Below are 26,655 nucleotides of genomic sequence, written 5' to 3' on the forward strand. Positions count from 1 at the left end.
CAGGGACAAAGTACAAGAAATCAGGTAGCCATTTAATTAATTAGTTTCATTATAAGGAACAGATCTGCAAATCAGGAATTCTCTTTATCAGAATTCCACCTTGCTGAAGTGTAGACAGATTACAAACATAAATCATAATGGGAAAAGAGGGGAATTATAGACAATTGTTCCTAGGGCCAGAGTGGTTTCCCATGACCAGCCCACAAATCCCACAACCACTAAGGTACAGGTGTCTTGAAGTTCTGTGGGAACAACACTGTTCAAGTCTTTGGGGGTCATTAGTTGGTGGGTCACAGGACCAGAGTTCTATGATGGTAACAGGTTCTACAGTCTTTGATTCGCTTCATTTCAAGTACGTAGGCAAAGGGTGCTGGTGATTATGAGTGTTGTCAAAGTTCTGATTTATCATTTCAAGCCACATTGTAAGTCTGACTCACAAGAGAGGCAAATCTGAAAAATCTAATCTATTAGCATATTCATTACACATATCATATTGATTATTATAAAAATCCTAATTCCCTTTACACTTGGAATTTTATCCCTCCTCACTTCTACCCTCTCCAGTTTCTCTAGATTCCTTCAAGAACCAGTTGAAATCCCACCTGGTGCTGGAGGCCTCTCCCCAAGCTGCTATTGCCTTCCCTTCTTAAGTCCCTCTGCATCAACTCTGTAGGTATCCTGTACATGCTCATTTACATACATATTGTCTTTCCCATTACAATGAGAGCAGATACTGTTTTTACATTTATTTGTATCCTAATATGCAGCAGTATTAGTTATTTCACATTCAAAATGTACAGGATGGACTATAGCAGCTCATCCTCTACTGACTCCCTTGTCTTTTTCCTTCCCAGACTAAAGCTGCCCTTTTAAGCTACACATAAAGAAGACAGAAGAAGGATGACAAGCTCAGAGGTGGGAGAAACCACCTGATATTCAAATCCAGTTCACTGACTGTCCTGACTGACTTGCTCCCCTTAAACTCTGGTCTCCTGCTCAGTCACACATGCCTAAGCCTCTTCTGCCTAGAAGGTTGTTCCTATCAGCACACCTTCTACGGTGAACTCTCAAAACAGAAAGCTCCTCAAACCCAAGCCTTTTCTATGGAGGCTTTATTTGTCTTATACCGGATTTTCAAGTTTATACCCTGCCCCATATCAACAGAGACTATTCTTCAACTTCACACCCAAAGTGTCTTTACCTACACTTGCTCTAACCAACACATTTGTAAACTTATGACCTTTATTTGGCTTTATTTCAGTCACATATTTCTATGTGCCTGTCTCTTAGACACAGCCCCAAAAGCCTCTCACTCACATATCCTTTATTTGTGGCCAGGTTAACTCCTGTCTAAATTGGAAGTCTGAGTGCATGGACAGTACTTCACTTATTTCTACTGTCTTCTTCAGCACCCAAAGTGGGCATGTAACAAATGTTGGCTGAAGGAAACACAAAATTCTACCATGCCCGCTTATGCAGATTCAGAGGCAGCAAGAGCAGGACCATCTCTCCATGCTGTCAGGTGGGACAGCAGACGAGAGCACACTAGTGCTGCCTGTAACATCTCTCCTACTGTCTTACAGTCCTCATATTGTGTACTGGAAGAGGAGAGTGATCTTCATAATTTCAACACATAACACCATCCATACCAGGCAGGAATATGGTTCCTGAAGCAAATACAAACCAGTCTCATTTCATTATATTCACACCTTATATTTTAAGCAACAGCTTCCTCCCTTCCTAAAGATCAATCTCCATTTCAAATGTGAACTGTACTAATTATAATCAAAAAGCAAACTTCTCAGACTTACTGGAATGCCTTGTAACTGTGGTTTGTCCAGAAGATTGTGTAGTTCATTCCGAGAAGCCTCAATCTTTTCACGATCTGCAGCATCCACCATGTAACTTAAAAAGTTCAGGGCAAAATTCCTTAATAATAATATCTAAGAGTCTCATTTTCTTAAAAAATGATCCCATAGTTTAACCTCAGACCAAACTATTCAGGGTAGGGGGAAAGGGGATGGAGAGGAGGAATAGACAAGACCAGGACCGCCCAGGGAAGGGAAGAGCCAGGGCAAAAATCTAATCTTGAAGAAAGATTTAATTTAATAACTGTAATAATAGATAGCATTTTTATAGTGCCTACTATGTGTCAGGTGCTACTGTGCTAAGTGCTGTACAAATATTATCTCATTTGTTCTTCATAACAACTTTGTGAGATAAGAACTATTATTATCCCTATTCTGCAGTTGAGGAAACTGAGACAGACAGATTAAGTGACTTGCCCAAGGTTCCACAGCTAGGAAGTGTCTAGGGCTGGACTGGAACTCAAGTCTTGTGACTCCAGGCCTGGCACTCTATCTACTGCAACACCTAGATGCCTGTCAGATTTAGCACCCTCAGGAATATTTATATTCACCCAATTAATGGCAGTTAAGGGATAACTGTCATTTAAAGTTTTTTATTCACAGTTCTCTTTTAAATAAAAGTTAAATATAATAAAAAGCCATGTTAAATTTTCAAAATTCAATTAAAATGAATTTTTTTTTAAACTTTTAACTTGGTGGTCTCTACTTTGGATAGAAAAAAAGAAAAAGAAAAAAATCACTCTTCCCGCTGGACTTGTAAACTCCTTAGAAAGAAGGATTGTTTGTTCTTTGTGTCTCCAGGGCTCAGCCCAGCATAGAGTAAGTAGTCACTAAATGCTTGCTGACTGAGTCCAATGCCACAATGGAAAGCTCCCCCTGACCCCGCCCCACTTACACAATGGCATTGACTCCTCTGCAGTACCGTTCCCACATGCTTCGGAATCGTGGCTGACCTCCTATGTCCCAGATCTTTAAACCAAAACGAGACAATTTTTTATGAAGAACATTTGGAGTAATAGAGAGGAAATATGGGGAAAATTTCAGAAGCGTTTCCTAGGAAAGATAACTTCATCCTACCCCTCCCCCCAAAAAAAAACCCTATTTGCAAGTTATATGAACACAGTAAACCATCAGATATAACAGCTTTATCAACCAAGACTTGTAATGAGCTTTTGACCATGTGGGACGCCAAGAATTCATATTGTTAGCATTTCTAAAACAGATCCTGAAGGATTCTGCCTTCTAAATCAGATTAATTTCAATCATTTTGAACCTTAATTCTTTGAAGAAATAAGATTATTAACCTGAACATGGTATTCAAATCACATTCAATCATGCTCATATTCCATTAACAACACCTGGCGATCTACTATCCCATTCACTGGTTTAGATATCAGTACAAGCAATTTCAGGTTTAATAAAGCACATATACAGTATAATGACACCTCCACCAAATACACACAGGAAATCTGACTCTCAGGCAGAAACATGGATTGATTTGGTAGAAGCTGTATTTATATAGGCTGAACCACCACTCTCTGACAGCTATGCATTTAACTGAATCTCATGCAACATCACCTGCCAATTTCTTCCCCATCAATGTTTGTCAGTAGCACATCTGCCCGTCAAAGTACTCTAGAGCTCAGTAAGTGTGAAAACTCCTAAGATTTCTTATAGACTGACTTCCCCCTGGTGCATCTGACTCCAATCCCATATCGTCCCAAAAGGTGAAGAGCAATTGGCAACATTTAAATCTCACAAATAAAGGGGCTGTGCATGCCCGTAAGGAAGGTGGGTAGCCCAAGAGGCAGCTTCCCAACCATGATTAGTATATCAAGGAGATTCCTGAATTTTAAAAGATGTGATCACAAAAATAAGAGACAAACCAACCGGAATAGAGATCAGAAGAGAGTGGCATGTGTCCTAAACACAGTGATTCAATTCCATGTATTAAGTGCCTACTAGGTAGGAGGAAATAAGGGCAAAAAGATGGCAAAGGAAAGGGAAGGGAAGGGAGAGAAGAGAAGAGAAGGGAATAAGTTAATGTGCTATGTACCATGCTAAGCACTTTATAAAATTATCTCACTTAATCCTCACATTGGTCCCTCACCTTAGTTAGGGGAGTTATAATGACAGTATTATTGTCTTCATTTTACAGATGAGGAAACTGAAGGAAAGAGAAGGTGAAGTGAATTGCCCAGGGTCACATATCTAGTAAGTGCTTAAGCATACACCATTATGCACCAACCACATTCAAGGCACTGTGTTAGGCACCAGAGATATAAAGACAAAAACTCAACAGTCCTTGCTCTAAAGGAAGTCACATTCTACAGCAGGATAGAATATGCACACCAGTAAATGGAAAGTATATGCAAAGTACTAAAAGAGTCATTTCACGAGGGAAAGTGTGTCAACTCACACTGAAGGTCTCAGCTGAAGGGTAACACTTAAGCTATGCCTGGAAGGAAGTTAGAGATTCTACAGAGTAAAGACAAGGAAAAAGCATGTACAGGGAAGGGGAAAGGAAGGAGACACAAGGGAAGAGATGGACTGTGGTACATAAGAAGGTAAGTTTCAACAGAATGAAGAGCACAACATGGAGAATGATATGAAATAAACCTGGAAAATAGGTGGGACTCCAATTGTGAAGGCCTTTACGGGTCAGACAGAAGGGCCGCTATTTTATCCTAGAACAAAGAGGGAATTACTGGAGATTTCTCAGTAGAGAACTGACATGGCCAGATATGTTTCAGAAATATCAATTTGGCAGCAATGTGGAAGATGAATTAGAAAGGAGACTAGAGGTCCAAATGTAAAAAGTAAATAGTACCTCTGGCAGGATGGGTGCTTGAAAGAGGGGAGAGGCCGTGGGAGCGGAGAGGAGACAAGGCAGAAGCTATGGTAAAAATGGGAGCAAGTGGTAGAAATCTTGGCAACTGACAGGGAGGTTGAGGAAGATGTAAGAGGAAAGCCTGGCTGCAAGATAATGAACCAAGAAGACCAGGAGAATGGTGGGAGAGTCCTCTGAAATAGGGAAGTGTGGCAGAGGCGTGGGCTTTGAGAAAAGCAGGAGCTCCATATTAGACATGCTGAGTACAAGGAACTGTGCGAGACCAGAAGGATATAAAAACAAAAATGAAAATGTGATTAAGCACAAAGAAGACAGAGAGGCCAAGGCAGATGGTTTGAGGAAACCTAAAGACAGAGAGACTGCTGTTGGCGTAGAGGTTCGGCAGCTTCTCTACAGAAGAGGCACCACAGGAATTCACTAGAAGAGGCGCCTCTCTGGGGGGCAATAGATGGCAGGGCCCAGTTCCTACCAGAACCAGAAGAGGCCATGGGCAGAGACATAGAGAAGAGGTCACAACACCATCGATCTAAAGCTATAAAAGACCTCAAGAGAAGTCTGGAAAGGAATGCTGAACAGATCTAGGTGACACAGACTACTTGAACAAAGAGCAGCTGGAAGCAAGTTGGGAAGGATCGACTGCAGACAAATTGGGGAAGATTTTAGTTGATTAGGCTCATTCACTCTGGCAACAGAGCATCAATAAAGGGTTTTTTTTGTAGGGTTTTTTGTTGTTGTTGTTAAATTGTGATTAAAGCAATGTATTTGGAAGCTGACTGGGTAGGGTAAGGAGAATGGACTGGAAAAGAGATAGCCTAGAGGCGAGAAGACAAGTAAAGAAGCTGTAACAAAATCCTAGGGAAAAGATGAGAAAGCCTGAACTAGGATGATTCAGCAGGAATGGAAAGAAGAGAAGAGAATATCTGTAGAAGCAGAATAGAAAGAACTTGGCAATTGCTTAGAATAAAAGAGGACATTAAATGGAGGTTTTGAGCTTTGAGCTCAGGTTGTGGAACTGGAAGGGCAGTGACAACAATAACAGAAAAAAAAGAAACCAGCAAAAGAAGAAGATTCCAAGAACCAGAGATGGACCATCTAATGTTGGACGTATTTGGGAATTAAGGTGTCCAAAGGATATCCAGGGAGAGCTATCCAACTGTGAACTCTGAGGGGAAAGTGATACAAATTTGGCAGTCAACTCTACAGTGCAGAAACTGAAGTCAAGAGAATAAAGGAGATCTCACCAAGAAATAGAGGAGGAGTCACAAGCAAAATTATCTGCTGAGATGTATGCAAACCTCACCACCCCCAGAACCACTCCAATCCCACCTAAGATTTGTTTTTCTATCCCCCCCCCCATCCTCCTATTCCCAGACTGACAATCTCAGAGGGATGTGTCCTGTTATTCTAAATCACAGGGACTCAGGACACATTTACCCACAGAAACATTTTAACATTATAAAAGTGACAATTAAGTTTTAGAATTCTACTACTTCTATAGGCAGTTGTGGGATGGTCACTTAGATACCTTTTATAAGATTCTAACTTGAAATACATTTTCCAATGAACAACTGATTTAAAGCTTTTGAAATATAACCCATTTATAATTTGGAGACTTCTAGGATTAAAGGGGAAAAAAACAAAACACCTCCCCCCAAATCTAAATTATAATGACCAGGGAATCTAAGTAAAATACAGTGTGATTTTTTACATACCTTTATTGTGACGTTACCTTTAGTTACTTTCCTCATGTTAAAGCCCACAGTCGGGATCATATCTTCACTGAACTGACCTGACTGAATAAAAGGAAAACTATGTATTAGACAAATCTGAATTTATACAGATTACCTAAGCATTAAAATCTTCTCTCAATCATTCCACATCTGAAATCATTCTTGGTAATACACAACAACAATCCAAAAATAGAAGTTTTGTTTCAAAAACAACACTTTTTATAACCACTGGTTTGAGTGTTATGTCATTAAAAACCCACTTTGAAAAGGAAAGGAAATATTCTAGAGATCAGGTCTTATCTTCTCTAAGACTGGCCTGAGGCCAGGTACAAAATTCTGCCTTAGTTTTATGACATACCACAAGAGAAACAAAAAATTTGATAGGTAAATGAATTAACAGTCTCCCATCTGACTGACATTATCAATGATTGACATCTGTGGTTGTTCTGTCCTTTAAGTCATGCCCAACTCTTCATGACCCCATTTGGAGTATTCTTGGCAGAAATACTGGAATGGTTTGCCATTTCCTTCTCCAGCTCATTTTTACATATGAGGAACTGAGGCAAAAAGGGTTAAGTGACTTGCCTAAGATCACACAGGTATTAAGAGTCTAAGGCCATATTTGAACTCAGGAAGATTAGTCTTCCTGACTCCAGGTCCAGAGCTCTATCTACTTTGCCCTAATGATTGACTTTGGCCAAAGTCATTAATATCTATTATATAGCTACGTATACTGCCTGACAAAGTGCAAAAGACTTTTTGGACCTGAGAATGAAGAGACCAGGGATCAAGTTGTTAACGCTTTGGCTCTGCAGGTTTCTACATCTGCAAAATTAGGGAAATATATACATTACTGACTTCACAGGTCTTCTACCTTGTGAAATGCTATACAAACATTATCTCAAATTCCCACATGGCCCTGGAACTCACTGAATTCCTTGTTACCAGTCAAATTCCATTAGCACAAACTCCAAAAGATTATTCTAATTCTTCTATCACCCTCTGGCCAATTCTCGGAAATCTTTGTCATGCTATCAGTCTAATTATATAACATCAGTTTCCAAAGCACGTTCACATACCATTTTACTTGAGACATACAACATGCCTGCAATGTAGGCAGAAGAGGCCCTTATCCCCATTTTATAGATGAAGAAGATCCACAGAGGCTAGGAACCCAAGGTCACAGAGCTGACAACCAGCAAAAGCTAAGACAAGAATCCAGATCTTCTGGTTGGACTCAATGATCATATAGCCTTTCGCTATAATAACTTGTGATAACTGGTCTAGAGTGATGCCCCTGTCTCAAATCTGCCCTCTCCAATTTATCATCCACACACCTGCCCAAGTGATTTTCCAAAAATATAGGTATAGCCACATGAATTCCTCTAAGGGTTTCTTATTACCTCTGGGATTTCCTCTGGCATTATTCCTCTGGCATTTCAAGCCCTTTACAACTTGGTTCAATCTACCTTTCCAACCTTACTATTCAATAGACCCCTTCATTCATGTTAGGATCTAGATAATCTTGCCTCCTAGCTACTCTCCACACATGACAATCCCATCTTCTGATGCTGTCTCTATACCTCTGCACTGATGATATCCCATTCCTGAAATACATCCTCTCCTCATTTCCACATCTTAGTTTCTTTCAAACACAACTTCTAACATGATACCTTTCCTGATCCCCTAGTTGCTAATGCCTCCTCCCTCCCCCACCCCAAAAAAGTATTTTGTTTATACAACTAAGGATAACATATGTATATATGTACGCAGGTACGTATGTATGAATGTGTGTATGTACAAGCATACATATGTCACCCCAGGTAGAATATAAGCTCCTTGACGGCAGGGATCTCTCACCATTTGTCTTTGTAATCCCAAAACCTAGCAGGTACATAATAAATGCTTGTTGACTGATTGAATTTGTAATTGAGAAAAAAGAAAAGGTATATATAGTTCTCATTTCCCCAGCATAATTAGGGAATGGTTGGGATTTAATGACATCCCAAGAAAATGTATGATCAGATATGAGTTGGTCAAGCACAAAGGACAAAAAATGGACAGCCCAAGTAACTCAGTGATATGAATGAAATACAAAAAAGCCTAGAAAAAGGTCTCTAGAACTCTGTATTAAAAGGCATAAACAAACTATATATACACACACACACACCATAGAAGCAATGTTTCTAATAGCAAATAACTAAAAACAAAATACACGTCCTCTAACTGGGGAATTGCTACACGTATTTATGACACAGGAATTAAATAGAATATGATATTCCACAGATAATAAAACTGCATGAAATTCACCATAGACAAGGGAGGACTCGTGAACTGATGCAAAGTGAAGTAAGAAATTCCAGAAAATAAATTCAATGATTACAATCATATATATGAAAAAAAAGACCAGTAGTAGTAGCAAAAATCAAAACTTAACACAATGTAATTATAATAATAAAACAGCCCCACAGACTAGATATGAGAATGTACTCCCCTCCATTCTTTGTATGGGGAATCATGGAGGCAGAACACAGAATATATTGATGTGTTGATTAGTTTTACTACTTTCTTCCTTATTTTTTCTAATTTAAAAAAATAACGAGCATGGTCAAGAATCACAAGATTTGATAAAGTACAGACAAACCAATGGAGGAAAAACTCAAGTGTGATAAGATCGTGAATAATAATATCACTAAATATTAATATAAACAATAATATCACTAAAATAATGTTCAATGTCAGTATCTTTTTGCAGTCAGTAGGCCTACATCTAGTGGCAACCTTCTGATGGGTTACTTATCAGAGAGAACAGGACATCAGCTAAAAAACAGTTATTAGAACTGTGTCTAAGGGGGCTCTCAGCTGCCGGAGCTCTTTTTTACTTCCTATTACATTGCACAGATACAGACAATACAGTTATTGCACAATAACAGTCCTATTTATTAGTCAAATTGCCTTCCTGGTTCTCACCCCTGTTACAGACAGTTATAATTTGCCATTGGAAAAAAAAGTTACATTTTTATCAAAACCTTTCCCTGTGTCAATTTTGAAGCTACAACTGCTAATATATGCCAATAATTTTAAAAGTGGGAAATAATTTGGTTTCATAAATACCAAATTGCTTAATCACTTGCAGAAATCATTTCAGTTTGCATAAGGTGGTCTTAAACTTCCTTTTGTTTGTATCCAGAACCCTCCCCCCGACACACACACAGCCAAAATGACTCTCCAGTTTCCCAAATCATGTCAAACTAACGTATAATGTTGGTGGATCTGTCAAATGGTCCACTTGTTTGAGAAAGCAATATGGAATTACATGAGCAAGGTAACAAACTTTGTCATACCCTTTAACATATTGATCCCACTCCTAAGGTTATACCCTGAAGACAAAAAGACTTATTTCTGTAAAGCTAGACATAGCAGAACTCTAAAACTTCAAAAACTATGTGTCTAACAATCTGATAATATCTAAATCAATTTTAATATAGGGATGTTATGGAACACTACTATACCATAAGAAATTATGAGTGGAGAATTTTTTAAAATGTGCAAGAATTTTTATAACATGATACCAAGTGAAGAAAGTACAATCAAAACAAGACACACTGCATATAAAATCAATGTTAAACAGCAACAAAACATATCAAACTTATTTGAATTAAAGCACACACTCTTCCTCTTAAGAAGGAAATTACAAAAGTGAAAGACGACATGTACTATCATCTACAACTGTTCATTTATGCTGTTTTTCTTAATTTTTCAAGATATATACCTTGTTTCAAATTTGTGAGTTCTAGGGTTGATGTCAATTTTTTCTATGATACTATCTTACCAACTCTCCTTGTTAGCATCTAAGAAATAAATTAAGAAAGAAATGGAGCACAGAAAATTTCTAAATTATGATCCCCAGACACTTCCTTCACGTTATTACACTGTCAAGAGATTAGATAATTTCCTCCTCTAACCAAATCATAAAGGTGACTTTGAAATTACCTGTGCTAACAATGGCATGCACATGTATAAAAATTCAAAAGTTAAGTAACAAGTTATTCTTGCAAAGCATCAGGAATTTGCTAAATTCTTTCAGAAGAAGCCTGTGGTACACTGGAAAAGGGGCTGGCCTTGGAATCAAGAAAGCTGAGTTTAAATCTCAACTCCTGACAGGGAAGAGCCCCTCTTCATGAGGCTTCAGCTCATCAGGTGACTTCATTTGTTTTGTTTCTCAGTTTCCTTGGGTTTTTTTTTTTAGATGCTTCAGATTCTCAATTGACTGTGCAGCCTCTGAGGCTGAGTCACAAGAAAATGTGGATTAATTCTCTGCTGCTTGTGCTCATACTGACCCAACAATTAACACCAAGAAAACTCAAGTTCTCCAGCACACAGCACCACCCCATCCATGCATGAATCATCATTACAGCAAAGGGAGAAATTTTGGATACTGTGGATAGGTTCAGTTGCCTTGGCAGTATACTCTCCAGGGATGCCCATACAGACACTGAGGTTGCCGTACTCACTGCCAGAGCTAGCAGTTTGGGAGGCTCCGAAGGAAAGTGTGGGAGACAAGAGGTATGAGACTGCCTACCAAAGTGAAGGTCTACAAAGCCTCTGTGCTCACCTCACTCTTGTATGCCTGTGAAATTACCATCGTCATGCCAGGAAACCAAATCATTTCCATGTGAATTGTCTAAGGAAGATTCTGAAGACCACCTGGTGAGTTGAGATACCAGACACTGAGGTCCTCTCTCCAGCTCAACTGTCAAGCTTTCACAGACTACCACAGAGAGCACCACTCCAGTCAGCTGGCCACACTGTTCAAGTGCCAGGGTGGTGCCCACTCAGTGCCTGGCACATATCAGTCTTCTGGCTGAACTGGGAAATAAAGAACCTCATCAAATTCCAACTCAGCTTCTTTCTACCTGTATGGCAAAAATAGCTAGAGGAAGCCATTGCATATCAATGAGCCTCAAGGTCTTCTCATCCATAAAATACCTGAGTTGGATTGGAGGATTTCTAAGGTCCTTTCTAGTTCTAAAACCTATGTTTATCTAAGCATTTAATGCCAGGTTCAATGAGATTAAATACATTTTAACATAATACAAGGTTGTTTCATCAATTTGGATTCAAGTTATCCAATAATTTGTCAACTGTCTCTATAGACAGTGACCACACATTTATAATAACTGTTCAGTTTAAGCAATCTAAATATTGTTTTTTAGCATGGTCAGTCTTTCCTGCTATTTAGACACCATTACTGTAGAAAGGGACATCTAGGAAAGAGGAACATTTGGCATATGGCTGGTTTCTTGATTACTTGACCTTAATAAAACATCATTACTTAGGCCAAACTTCTGGGGATGACTCTATACACTTAATTGAATTCGACAAACACTGCTTTCCCCACTTGAAGCCAAAAACAAGGTTTCGGCATCTGCCTGAAGAAGAGCAAGATCTGCATGAAAGTGGACACAGAGGTGCTTGACTGGTGACAACTTTTGCTACACAAGGACCTCCCAGCCACTAATATTCCTCAATCCTGAGCCCTTAGCACAGAACAACATCACATATTTTGTGAAGTTGTAGTTTTCCCCAATAAGTTCTACTAAGTTTTACTACAATGAATAGGTTATTTTTAAAGGATTATTTCACATCTAATTTTTTCAATATAGGCTAAGTTATCTTTGTCATAAGCCTGTTTAGTGAAATAAACAGTTCACTAATATCTAGAGCTATAAACTCCCAATGATTTTAAAAGTACATATTCAAAAACTATGGTCAACTTACAGTTGGAGAATATAGAGCAGAAAAAAATAAACAATATAAAATCATGTGTTCATGTCTCCAAACAACCCTCATAATTGTAAAGTCAGTCTCACCGGTCTCGGGACAATAATCATTCTAAGTGTTCTTTTCCCCCGCTTCTACCATGAGTATTATCCTCCCACTATCATATGTAAAAAAAACACAAATTCTAATTAAAATTGCAAACTGTACCATGATTATAGATTTCAAGTCAAGACCAAAATAAAATAGAAGAAAAGAGGCCTAGTTTCCATTGAGAGCTGTTAGAACAAGCTAGATGCTAAAAGACACAGTTAAAATTTATCTTAACTCCTTTTACAGTAAAAGTGGAAAGGATAAGAGATCTGGAGCTGAAAGGAACCTAGGAGGCAATCTAGGCCATCTTTTTCACTTTATAGATGAGGATAGTTAAACGATCTGTCACACAAGAAGCATTAGAGGCAGGATTTGAATCGAGGTCCTCTGCCTCCACAGCTCTCTCTAATATCATCTAACCAATCTAGGTCTTTTTCTGATATATCTTAAATCAAGAATAAGGAATGGAGGTGACTTATGGTTCCTTTAAGACTATGTTAACAGAACACAAGGTCAAAAGAGTTACTCTCAAACCAAAAAGGCAAGAGCTGATGAAACCAAGTTTACAGAGGTTCATCACATCAGGGTAATGAATTTTCAGCCACAACAGCTCTCAAAAATTATTGTGTGTGTGTGTGTGTGTGTGCGCATGCGCGCGTGCTGGGGGGAGGGGGGTTACAAGGGGGTTATATTAGTTGAGATTAGCCACACCAATGAAACCACAGATCCTCTAAATCAAAGCACTCTGAAAAAAAGCTCTAATTAAATGTATATTATTATAATTATTACTAATTATAATTTGGTACCAAAGAGGAATGGTGACCTCTTGAATATCTGTACCTATTTATTTGAGATCACTCATTAATTCTACATGTATTTTGCTTTGGATAGGTATAAGGTTGCTGAGTACTGAGTATTCAAGAAGGGAGTTCCTAAACTCAAACATCCAAGGGAGATGATAGGAGATAAACTTCTCCCTTATATCAGAAAGCATATTAACAGTATTTCCCTAATAATACTTGCTAATTCTCAAGAAATTTTTACTATAGTAACTTTCAGGGTAGAAATATAGGAATGGCTGCCCACATCATTACCTTACTCCCCATTACTGAATTACCAAAGAGATTCTTCTGATCATGAACCTCATTTCATACAGAGTATTCATTCACTCATACAACAAGCATTTATTAATCACCTAAATGATATGCTAGGCACTGAAGATAGAGATAAAAAGCAGTACCTGACCTCAGAGATTTTACATTCTTTTCAATGTAATGGAAGGAAGGAAGGAAGGAAGGAAGGAAGGAAGGAAGGAAGGAAGGAAGGAAGGAAGGAAGGAAGGAAGAAAGGAAGGGGAGAGGGAGGGAGGAAGGAGAAAAAGAAAAAAAAACAAAGAATACAAAGATTTTTTCATAATACTTCTCAGTTTCGTTTGGTATAAAACAAATCTGCATTATCAAGGAAGTTTAGTAACTAGGAAAAAAATTAAGCTCACAAAAGGTTTTCCACTATAGATGAGTTTGTACTATATTTCATTCTTTAATTTGATAATTATAAAATTTAGTAACCTTTATTAAAATAAAAGGACTCCATTCAAGGTCCCTAAAGAACAATATGAAAAGGATACAGTATTTTAAAATGTATATGTATGTATATATCTATATGTGTGTATGTATGTACATATGTGCATATGTACGTATGTAGGCAACTAGGTAGCTCAGGGAACACAGTGCAGGACCTGGAGTCAGAAAGACCTAAATACAAATCTGGCCTTAGACACTTAACTAGCTGTGTTACTCTGGACAAATCACTTAACCTCTCTTTGCCTCTGTTTCTTGATCTGAAAAATAGAAATAATAATAGCACCTACCTCCCAGGATTGTTGTGAGGATCAAATGAGAAAACAACTAAAACACTCCACCTACTGCCTGGCACACAGGAAGCACTGATGTTTGTCCTTCATTTTTGAAGAGGACCAATGACGCCACAAGGTGGTGCCTTGACTTGTGCAAGAATTGTATTTAAATGAAACAGAGTTGCACAAAGTCATCAGTTTCTCTTCTGGAGACATCAAAGCCCAGTCAAGTAGATGCTATACAAATGTAAACTATTATTATTACTAATATCATGTACTGGTAGAAAAGAACAAGGGTGATATTTTACATAAAAACACAAAGTTCTTCATTCTGTCCTCTGGCAATTGCTGGGACTACTGCCTGCGAAGCCCACCATCTCTCACATTTCCTACTTCCAAACTGAATGGAAAAACTGAACCCGACTGAGATGGCTTTCCAAAATCCTAGCATGATTTGCTTGCTGCTTCTATTTTCCACAGCACCACCATATTTGTAGGTAAGCTTAAATGGAGGACAACTTATAAAAGATGGTTTCTTGAACAGTTACATTTTACTGCTGACTAGCTTTAAAAAAAAAAGTATAAGCCGTGCTCATTATCCATGCAAGATAATTAATCACTGTTACACAAAGCAGTCTAAGATCTATTTCTGGTCATCTCGCTTGACACAAACAAAGCTCATAGGTACAAAGGAGGAAATCTCTGCAGAAGGAAGGGGACAACTGTGGTATCTTTAAGTCCAGAAAGAACTGATACAGACCCAGGACTGACTTGTCAACGGAAACCCACAGGTAAAGTAAGCACATATGTGCAGTGCCCTTTAAATTTTTATAACTTTCTCTATCCTCAATAATAAAAATCTGAAATGAAGTATTTACCCCCTTCCCTTCTCAGGGCTGAGCTCCCAGGGAGGGCTCCAATTCCCCCAAGCTCTGCCATTCCTTATTTATTTCCCTTTCTCCAACAACTATTCAAAGTAGTTACTAACATATATATTGGGATAACGGTTCAATTTCTTTATTGTGTACAGACTATTCCAAGAGGGGCATGTGATTTTAAGTATAAGTTCATTTATTTAATGTACTTAAATGTCATCAATATTTTATACAATTTTTCTCTCAATATCCTCAGGAAAGAGGATACTTTGTCTTCTCTTAAAACTGCTCCATTCAGATCAGAACAATTTATACAATGACACTACAGGGTAAGGTATAACTTTTAAAGATTTTTAAAGATAATGCCATGACCAATCTTGCCTACAAAAGACTGAGGATGAATTGCTTCCCACCCCTTGAGAGAAAGGAGCAGAATGAGGCACACATTCCAGAAAGAGTTATATTTGTTGCAAACAAAGGAGGGTTTTTGGTGTGTGTGTGAGGGAGTCATAGTAAGGAATGTGGGGGAGGCAGGTGGGATTGCTATTGATACTAAAAAAAAGGGGCATCAACAATATTTTTAAAATTCACAGAAAATAAAAGAAGTTCAGAAGAAGTCAGATAAACAGGGCAGTGGGAACTGTTGGTAATGCCATGTTAAACTAAACATAAACACTTTTTAAAAAACAAGCTGTTCATAAGAGATTCAGATTCATATACAATCCTCACTGTTCTTTATATATGAAAATATGAATGCGTGCTGATGTTTGTCAAATTTATTATAAAACATGAACACTTTAAAAAAATGAAAAAACCATAGCACCATGGATAGGCTGTAATATATCTAATACACAAACTAATTCTTGTTCTTTTCTAACAATGAGGTACTTATGAAAGAAAAAGCTGAAAGTAATACAATATAGCTTATAAATAAGGTCCCTTACTCCTAAACAAGGGAAATAAATTATAGTTCTTAACCATGGGCTTCATATAGTCTCTCATCTAGAGTTCTCTTCAAACCTTTGTGAGTTTTCAACTACTTTCCCACATCTCTAATATCATAGCTTTCTGCTCCAGTGATTTTTAAAACTTGTAAGGGCAAAAAAAAAAACTTGTAAGGGTATGGGGCAGCTAGGTGGTGCAGTGAGCAGAGCACCAGTCCTGTAGCCAGGAGAACCCCAGTTCAAATCTGGCCTCAGACAGCTATCACAAAAACTAGCCATGTGACCTTGGGCAACTCACTTAACCCCAATTGCCCTCCAAAAAAAAAAAAGCAAAAAAAAAAATACCAAACATGTAAGGGTACCACACTCAAATTTAACCCCCTTATTTGTTACTATCACACAGAATGTTTCCGGACCCGAAAGCAAAATGTATCAGAAATACTGCTTACTTGGCAGTGTATTATGTTTCAATTATTAAAATCCACTATTTTCATGAATTGTTTGAGTAGAAATGGCTGCCTTCACACCATCATACTTCCTAGAGTTACAAGGTGGTACCTAAAGTTGTCTCTGAACACTCTTCTGATTCTCTTACTCTGACCTAGAAGACACAGACACTAAAAGGAGGTCCTCACACTATACAACAGTGGGGTCAAAAACATGGTCCCACAACATTCAAGAGTGCAGCCTGAAGCAGGTTAAACCATAATTTGGAAATAGTTAATAAAATAAAGAAAACTACAATAAAGTATAATGTTGCATTTTAAAACTAAAAATCATGAAATTTTCTTTGCATTTTTAATTATAGAAATGAATAATTTATTATCATGTTAGCACTGATTGGTATGGTGGCAATTACTGATCTTGAAGGAATAATATTCTACTCTGAAATATCTAATGGTTATTTGTAATTTTAGAAGAGTGTGGGAGATGGGAGTAGGGGGTGAGGAGGGGATTTGTCTGACAACATGGTGGATGGCTAGGAGGAAGAGCTGAGCAGGAAAGTCAGGGGAAAAGCTCAGTGTGGCACATGTCAAATTAGGGCAGAAATCTGCAGCACCTGGAAGGCTTTGCAAAGTGGGAAAACATCATAAACTAGTCTTTAGAGTTCACAGCTAAGCTGTTCTTTTTGCAAATCGCAACCTGGTTTTGGTGGAAAATGCAGAAAAAGGTTTATTACAAAGAACTTTGTGATATTTTAATTTTTGAAGGACTATTAGTGAACAGTAGAAATGTCTACTTTCCTTTGCATAGTGGCTATCATTGTAGCACTGTAGATCATATATTTTCATGTGACTAAGCACTTGGAAGCAGCCCACTGTGCACAGGTCTGGATCCTCCTTGAAGTACTGAAGCATGGAGTGGGGAAGGCAGCCTTCATTTTTTTAAGTGGAAATTTCATTCATTAGGAAAGTGTGCTGTTGTTCTGGAATTAGTATGGAAACCAAGCGGATGAGAGGCTCCTACTTCTAGAAAGGAGACATGCAAAGAGCAGTCCTTCCTCTTTTCCCACTGCTGCTCTCTCAACAGCAGGCTTTACCTCTCTTGCACACCAACCACATGGAAACGACAGTCCTTCACATTCGGAAATCACTCCCTCACAGCAGCTAGTGGGGGAGAGCTTCATGCCACCTACTCATGTACATTCCAACCTTCAGGTTCTTTTAGCACAGTTTGTGCAGATGATCTATAAGTCTGATCCATGGACCCAGGAAATCCATTCCATGTTAAATAGTACACAGGAAATGATATTTTGTTGCTTTCATATTCAAAGAGTCATCACTACAGTTATAAAGAGAAAGAAGTCTTCAACTACAAATTATATAAGGTAAAAAAGCTATAAATTTATTCATAATTAGAAATATAAAATTATAAATTGTTTTAAAAATTATTTTAATTTTTACTTTACAGGAAGGGTATAAATCATATCTCATTCTAAGAAGTCAAAAAAGATCCATACAAGAAGAAAACAGAATTTTTTAGACAAGTTGGGAGCTAGATATTTCTTTTGTGAAGCAGAAAACAAGATTTTATATTTAATTGGTAGACACATTATTAGTATATGCAAGGACTATAATTTAAAATGCCACCATAACATACACTGGTCTGACTATGACCAATACTTAGGCAAAATAAGAGAAGAGAAATTGAGAAATTTAAAATCTACACTTCAAAAACAACAAAAAATATTTGCAAAAGCCCATGAAGATAGCAAGAGTGTGGCACATTAGTCATATTTTGCTATTTCAGATTTTGTAACTAAACATTCAAAGTGTTTTAGTCAAGGTGATTTTGTAAAGGAATGTATGCTGAAAGCCACTGAAATTCTTCGTACCAAAAAAGTTTTTTCAGAGTATTATCATGAAACACTGTTACAGAAAGAATTTTGAAATTGCCCCTGACATCACAGAAAACTTAAATCAAAATTGGAGAACAGTCTTTTTCAATTGTAGACCAGGTATTAAAGGCCTGACACAAGCAGTCATATTTCTTTGAGCACGTGACAAAAAGCTCACTGTGGGTGAAGGAACTGTTTGAGAATTTTCTCTAAATGCTACAACAGGTGAAGATATTTTAAAGAAAGTATGTGGACTCATAGAAAAGCATAATCTTCCATCATCAAAACTAATGTGTGTGGCAATGGTACAACAGCAATGACAGGGAAGACAAATGGATTTGTAGCTCAATTACTGGCTAAGCTCAATGACACTGCTCCTGAGAGTCAGTTTCATCATGTTCGCTGCTAACATTATACACCAGCAAATGGTGCATTCAGAAGAAGAAATGGAAAATGTGCTCACGATTTTAAAAACAGTGAATTTTGTAGGTTCTCAAGAACTGAATCAATGACAGTTTTCTTCACTACTCTTGGAAACTGAAAGTAAGCAGCAAGGTTTACTTTATCACAAAGAAGCTGGCTGGCTTTGCTGTCATAAGGTTTTGAAGCAATTCTGGCAACTTCACCAAGAAATCAAAATGTTTTTAAAATTGAAAAGGGAGTCACCAGAATACTTTAATAATGAGAACTGTTTTCAAGATTTTTTTTTCAATGTACGTATTATGGGGCATTTAAATGAGTTGAAAGGAAAACATTAGGGTCAAAATCAGGCTGTAACATTTATGCATGACTGCATTAAAGCATTTAAGCTAACACAGTCTTTGGAAAAAGAAACTAACAATTTTTTATTCGACTCATTTTCCTACATGTAAAAATTATCAAGTGTGATTTGGGTCTTGTAATTTCAGCAAGTGCCTCACATATTCAGTAATTACTATTTGAATTTAAAAGGAAATATGAAGGATTTGTATGTGTGAAAACAATTGTTTACTATTATCTTTTAATGTTGAGAATGAAAAGTAACATTCAAAGATAACTTGTGGAAATTCAATGTAGCAGAACTAAAAGTATAATGAAGTTAGTGTTCCAGATCTTCATTCTTACTTGCGAAGACATTTTGTTGAAATATGTATGTTTGCTGCAAGAATCTTAGCAATGTGCTTGGTAGCGTATACCTAATGAAGTAGATATTTTCATCCCTGAACAATATTAAAACTTCATATAGTTAAGATTATCAAATGAGCATTTACTAGCTATACTGAAAACTGCATCTGATAAAAATAACAAATCTTTGAAAATTGAGTGGTAAAATCATTTCCGGCAAAAGATGCCAAGGTTCTAGCAAACAGTATCAAATTACATTTCAATCTTGTAATGATATAGTTTGTGATAATTTTGAATCTTTTTGATATTAAGACAACATTGTATGTTTCTTTTTTTAATCTGTAACTTATCTGATTTATGTGCATGTAATTAATATAAACACCCATAAATATTGAAAACAAATTATCTAAATAGAGTGTACCAGGCACTATGCTAAGCACTATAAAATTACTATCTCATTTCATAAGAACCTGAGAGGTAGGAGATAAATAGGTAGGATAAAATTATCCCCATTTTACTGATAAGGAACCTAAGGCAAAGAGCTTTAGTGACTCAGCCACTGTCACACAGCTAGTAAGGTCGAAGACCAGATTTGAGCTCAGGTCTTCCTTACTCCAAGCCAGGTGCTCTATCCAGCTAGCTTCTCCTATAATATTACAATAATATCTATAAATTAACATATAATGATATAAGTTGCCCCAAAATAACAAGAATATTTTATATATTAGTTTTATCTAATAGGAATATAACATATTAATAAAAAACAAATATCTAAACATGTGATTTCTGAAATCAATATGCAGCCTGCCTGCAGGGAGGGATCCTTACTTGTGGTTTTCTTGGAGTTTGACATCACTGCTTGAAAGGTTCAGTTTCATTGGCTGACAGTAGTGGATCACTTTCCATACACTAACAGCCTATCCACACACAGTCATGGAATACTACATCACTGAACACTAATCAAATGCCAAATGACAGTATCTCTAAGCTACTACACAGATAGCATTTACTCCTTAGCCATCTACAATCACACTTGCAACCATTACAATAAGCCTAGTGTGGGCTAAAAAGCCAGAGAGATAGGGATGTTTTCTAGGAGTTATTAAATTTTTTCACAAAATCAAAGAATTTGAGAGTTAGAAGGTCCCTCAGGGACCATCTAGTCCACTATAAGATACATGACAACACATGAAGATCTCAAGAAAAAGGAAGGAACCACCTTTGTAGGAATCCTATACTAATTTTTGACAGGTGAAATTTTTAGGATTTTTTTTCCTGCCATCAAGCCTAAATTTATCTCTCTGAAATTTTATCTATTTCTCCTAGTTCTGCCCTGTGGAACCAAAAAGAACAAATTGGATTAATCCCTCTTCCACAGAGCTCGTCAAATACCTGAAGATGCTTCCCGGCCCCCGCTTCCACTGCCTTCCCTCAGTCTCTCGGGGGCCTTATCTTCTCTAGGCTAAACACAGCCCAGTTCCTTCAACCAGTTTTCAAAAGACATGAACTCAAGGTCTTTGACTGTCCTGACTGCACTCCTCTGGACACTCCAGTTTGTCAATATTCTTTTTAAACTGTGGCACCCTGAAATGAACAACCCAGATGAGGGTAAATGACAGCAGGACCATCAACTCTCTATTCCTGGAACCTCTGCCTCTCAGTACATTATGAACTTTCTGACTCCAGCATCATATGGCTGACTTGTATTGAGCTTGCAGTCCACTAAAAACTTCCAGATCTTTTTCAAAATAATGATAATCATGCAATTGTAGAACTGATTTTTAACCCAACTGTAAGATTTTACATTTATCTCAATGAATTTCATCTTAATAGATTCTACGCTGCCAAGTCCTTTTAGATCCTGTCACCCCTATATTAGCGATACCAAGCAAATTAGATAAGAATGCCATCTACACATTTATTCAAATCACTGACAAAAATATTAAACAGCATAGGACCAAGCACAAATTCCTTAGGTACTCCACTGGAGACCTCTTGCCATGTTGACATTAACTCATTTACAACTACTTTCTGAATCTAGCAATCAACCAGTTCTGGGCCCTTCTACCTGAATTATCTAATCCAGTGGTCTCCAAAGTACAGACCATGAAACAACTCAATGGGGGGGGGGGGGGAGAGGGGGGAGTAGGTAGTGCTTACTAACCCAATGAGATGAGTGATCAACTACCCAGAGCATGTGAGGATAGGTCAAATCTCACCCTTAAAGTCAATCAAGGGTTTGTCTCCAATACACCTTTCTTTTCAATAACTGTCCACTCTGTACCTTCCTCCTCACCTCCAGGCTGTCTATGGATTCACTAGGTATTGAACTTTCAAGGCAGGAAGGGTATAAATTAATTTGACCTAACTACTTCCTGCCCAAACAAATTTCTACCCTCCCACCACCACCCCAGTGTTCCCACATCTGCCCCTAGATCACAACAGTGGCAGGCTCTGCACTGTGGCACAGCTGCTAATAAGTCAATCCCATCACACTTTTTTTCATTTTTCAATGAGAATAGGTAGCACAGAATCAACAAATGTAGATGAACCTGGCCGTGTAACCTTGAGCAAGTTACTTAACCCCAATTGCTTAGGGGCGGCCAGGTGGCTCAGCAAGTAAGAGCACCAGCCCCAGTGTTGGGATGACCTGGGGATCAAATCTAGGCTCAGATACTTAGCACCACACCCAGAAATAACTGGCCGTGTAACCTTGAGCAAGTTACTTAACCCCGATTGCTTTAAAAAACAAAAAAAAACAAATGTAGTTGGGTGGCAAATCTATTATCACCTTCCCCCTCCAAAAAAAAACAAACCTGTCTTCTGGAATTTCCTATTTCCTTAGAGGAAATCACCATCTTTCCAATATCCCAGGAACTCAACATGCTCCTTATTCCTGACTCTTATCTCAAATGAAACTGCTCTCTTCAAAGCTACCCATCTCTTAACTGCCCAATCTAATAGCCTTTTCTCAATCTGCATATTTCTTGACCTCTGAGCAGCATTTGCCCATTCTCTCCTCTTGGATACTTCCTGTCTCTACTGCTCTTTTGGTCTTCCTGCCTTGTCTGACCGCTCCTTCTCAGTCCCCTTTGCTGCAGTCATCCATATTGTGTCCCCTACCCGTGAATGGACCCCAAGTCTCTGTCCTGAGTCTTCTCACTATAAACTCTCTCTCCTGCTTATTACTTCATCAGCTCCCCAGGGTTTAATTATGATCTCAATAGTGGGTGACTCCAGACATATATATCTAGCCCTAATCTTTCTCCTGAATTCCAATACCACATCATAAACTGCCTAATGAACATTTCACACTGGATACAGAAGGGGAAGGGTGGAAAAGGGAGAAGGAAAAAAAGCGTTAATTAAGCTGCTATTATGGGCCAGGCACTGTGCTAAGTGCTTTACAAAGAGTCATTTGAGCTTTACAATAACCCTGAGAAGGTATTTATTGTCTCCATTTTACAGATGAGGAAATTGAGGCAAATGTCAGTTAAGTGACCTGTCCAGGGTCACCCAGCTAGCATGTGTCTGAGTCAGGATTTGAATTCAGGTTTTCCTGACTCTAGGTCCAGTGTTCAAACTCAACAAGCTCAAAAAAGAACTCACTACTTTTCTCTCCTCCCAAATACCAGTCTTCTACACTTGCCTGTTATTGATGAGCATACCAGCATCCTTCTGGTCACCCTTTACCCTAGATTCCTCACCTTCCTCTGGTGCACATATCTAATCAGTTGCCAGATCTTGTCATTTCTACTTCTCTAATAGCTTTCACATACCTCCTCTCTACTCACAAAACTGTCACACCAGTTCTGGGCCTCTTTACCTCTTACCTGCATTAATGCAGAAGCCTCCTAATTGGGCTCTCCACTCCAATCTCATCCTTCACACAGCTGCCAATGTGATTTTCCTAAAGCACAAATCTAACCATAAAACACTTCTACAATTATTTCATCTTATCTGTTTTTATTTCAGTTTCTTTAAGCTTTATAATGTACCATAACACATGCAAACAATTATACATAAGTACAGGTACATTGGTGTTGTTTGCAAAAACTTTTTACCGATAGATATACACACAAAGTTCAGAGACCACTGACCTCATCCACATCTCTCTTATCTTCTCCACAAAAACAGTGTGAGCTACTTTATCAATGCTTTGCTAAAATTAGGTCAACTATCTCCACACGATTTCCCATGTCTACTAATTTAATAATCTTGTTAAAAAAAGGAAATGAGCTTGATCATTTCTTGACAAAGTCAGAGTGGCTCTTCACAATAATTAGTGCTTCCTTTTCCAAATGTTTGCCAACCACCTTTTTAATGATACATTCTAGAATTTTCCCTGGAATCGAAGCCTAACTGGTCTATAGTTTGCAGACTCTGTTCTCTCTCTCTCTCTTTTTTTTTTTTTAATCACCAGGGCATATGTCCTTCTCCACTCTCACATTAGCTCTCCCATTTTCTGTGACCTTTCAGCTATCACTATCAGCAGCTCTGAGGCTATGGTTCCCCAGGGCCAGGTGACAGCAAGGACAGTTAGGTGCTCTCATTATCTCTCCTTTTTCATCTTCAGGATCATGCCCCATTAGTAATCTTTGTCCATTTACTTCCAGGATAAAAGTAATTTTCCTTGGCAAAAAAACAGAAGCAATAACATGGCAGTTGGGTCTTCTCTTTACTGTTGGTAATCATCAGTCCATGGATCCCCAAAGCTCCTCTCTAGTCTGATCCCTCTCACAAGCCAGTCTTTAAAATTCTTTTGTGTTGTCTTTAGCATCCCTGCCATCCCCAGATCCTGCTGAGATCAGCACTGCTGACACAGCATTGACAGACCACATTCTTAAGAATCGTTTTCTTTTACCTGCTTTGACTCCATCCTCGGGACATATTTTTGTTAAATCCAAATTGGTCAATTACCTATGTATCTACATCAGTCTTGCCAGAAAATCCCCATTGTTCCTCTTCATTAGAATTCAGTGCAATTTATGAAACATCAAGAATGCTTCTTTCCTCATTAGCTCAGTTCCATCACTTTGTCTTGGATTGGTTTTGTAACCTAAGGGAGCACAGACCCTTATATATATATATATATAATGTCACACGACGAGAGGTGGCCCAGGATAGTGGATAGAAGCAGGCCTCAGAGCCAGAAAGGTGTAGATTCAAATCCCACTTCCAGCATATACCATACTGGTTATATGACTATGAACAAATCACTTAACCTCTGAGTACTCAGCAGAAGTTGCAAAGAAGTAAATTTTCTAAGCTTCAAAGTTACAACTTAAATTGGTTTTAAACTGGAGTTTCCTCACCTGGACAGTTCACCATATCAATGAAATGAAAGATCCTAAAGGTTCCTACTCTATTTACAAAATGAAGAGACATCACATCACATTATTAAATAAGAGTCACAATTCTATGACAATTAAGAATTTTCAGCAGCTTAATATTGCATTCCACTTTGAATCACTCAAACAAATTATCTCAGAAAAAATCGGCAGCCTTTCTACCAAGTAGAAAGCCGGTTAACAAAATCTGGCTACCAATAAAACAAATCAACACTTTCCAAACTCACCTCATCCTAAAAGCTATGTTGCCATAAATATAAGAATTTACTAGTGAGGAAGCACTTTAAGCTAAAGTAGGAAATGTGGATTTTTAAGAATTAGTACAACCCTTACATATTTAGTATATAATTTAGTATATATATTAGAGACTTTAAGTATATGGATGCCACCAAAAGCCAAATGAAATTAGACAGACAAGTTAAAGATATAAAGGATATAATCCATGAATAGTCACAGTCAATTTTTGAACTGGGTAAAACTCATTACATTTATGAGTTCGACCTCTCAAATGATAAAAACTAGAATGTGCAAACACAAATCCTGGGCTGCTCCTCTGTTGGTAACCACTTAAAACCAATGTTGCTGTTCTCAGTGGGAACATGACCTCTAAGACCACAGGCAAATCAAATTGTCACCTCCAAGAGCCTAGCGCAGAATCAGGTCACCAAAACTAAGTCAGGGCATTTTAACTCAGCTCTAAATGCACATGTGGACAGGGTAAGTGACAAGAAAGACTGTCAACAGTGTCACAGTCAATAAGGGTACAATTATAAGGGAATTAAACCAAATGCTTTACAGTAACTGAGTACAGCCAGGGACTGGCTCTTTTTAAGCAGTAACAGGAAGCACAAAGGAATGGCAGGGAAAGGCTTTAAGGACCCAGAGTAATTAAATAGAAGACCACAAACAAACCAGGTATGAAAAGGACTAGAGATCATGCAACAAGCTTTCCAGCTAGCTAGGCTCAAATGGTAAGGAGATCAGTGCTATAATATGAGTAGAAGGAAAATAAGGAAATATAGGATATCAAAATACAAATCCTAAGACTTAAAAAAAACTCAGAAAAATCCCAGGCATTGACAGGCTTTAAGTTTAAAATAGACAAATATGTCAAAATGGTCTTCTGTGGGAGAACAGTATCCAAATTCAAGCTAGCTCCATGTTTCATGAGAGATTTAACTATTTCTACTAAAATCTGATTCTAACAAGCCTGCAAGCAAATTTGTCGTGCTAAGTATATAGTCTTCAGAGGCACTAGGTGACACAAGGAAGAGAACACTGGGGTCAGGAAGACCTAAGTCCAAATGTGACTCCAGACATGCTAGCTGTGTGACCCTAGGCAAGGCACTTCCCTTCTGTCTGCCTTAGTGTCCTCATCTCTAAAATGGGGATAATAATACTAGCACCACCTCCCATAGTTTTTGTGAGGATAAAATGAGATGTTTAAGTGCTCTGTAAACCTTAAAGAACTACAAAACACTGATAATATTCTATTATCAACTTTACCTAGCATTCCTGAGGAATACAATTTAAATTAATGAACTCTTCAGTCAGTCTTCATTTTTGGCCACAGACAAATGTGGTGTTGAGTCCTTAAGTATAAGCAATCTGATCATTGAAGAAGATACTCCTTTCACTGAAAATGGGAACACCTAGAACTCACATCCCTCACACCACAAGTTTCTCCTAGGCCTTACCTCCTTGAAGGGTCTTATGCAGAAGATGTCTCAAAAACTGCTATATTTTTCCAAACAGGCCTTCCATGAGGTATTAAAAAAAGACTCTCCTCCCTCATAGAGGGACAGAGTCACCCAAAATTTAGGATGGTAGTTCCAATGGCCTAGTTTATCATCATGCACTCACCA

At 38.0% G+C, this 26,655-nt stretch overlaps 1 protein-coding gene across 2 annotated transcripts in view; it reads right to left on the reverse strand.

The window, feature by feature from the left end:
* The window catches only part of ARL8B (ARF like GTPase 8B), a 47,529-nt gene that overhangs the window by 10,116 nt on the left and 10,758 nt on the right, over nt 1-26,655 (reverse strand). For both annotated transcript variants that reach the window (XM_069084056.1, XM_069084055.1), the window contains exons 2-4: nt 6,432-6,512; nt 2,764-2,837; nt 1,812-1,905 (exon numbers count right to left, since the gene is read on the reverse strand). In XM_069084056.1, the coding sequence (XP_068940157.1) occupies nt 1,812-1,905; nt 2,764-2,837; nt 6,432-6,512 (249 nt within the window). The remainder of the gene's footprint in view (nt 1-1,811; nt 1,906-2,763; nt 2,838-6,431; nt 6,513-26,655) is intronic.

This window comes from Petaurus breviceps, unplaced genomic scaffold (genome assembly GCF_028583685.1).
Source record: "Petaurus breviceps papuanus isolate PSGF00001 unplaced genomic scaffold, PetGlider_PUasm1.0 174, whole genome shotgun sequence".
Taxonomy (NCBI): Eukaryota; Metazoa; Chordata; class Mammalia; order Diprotodontia; family Petauridae; genus Petaurus; species Petaurus breviceps.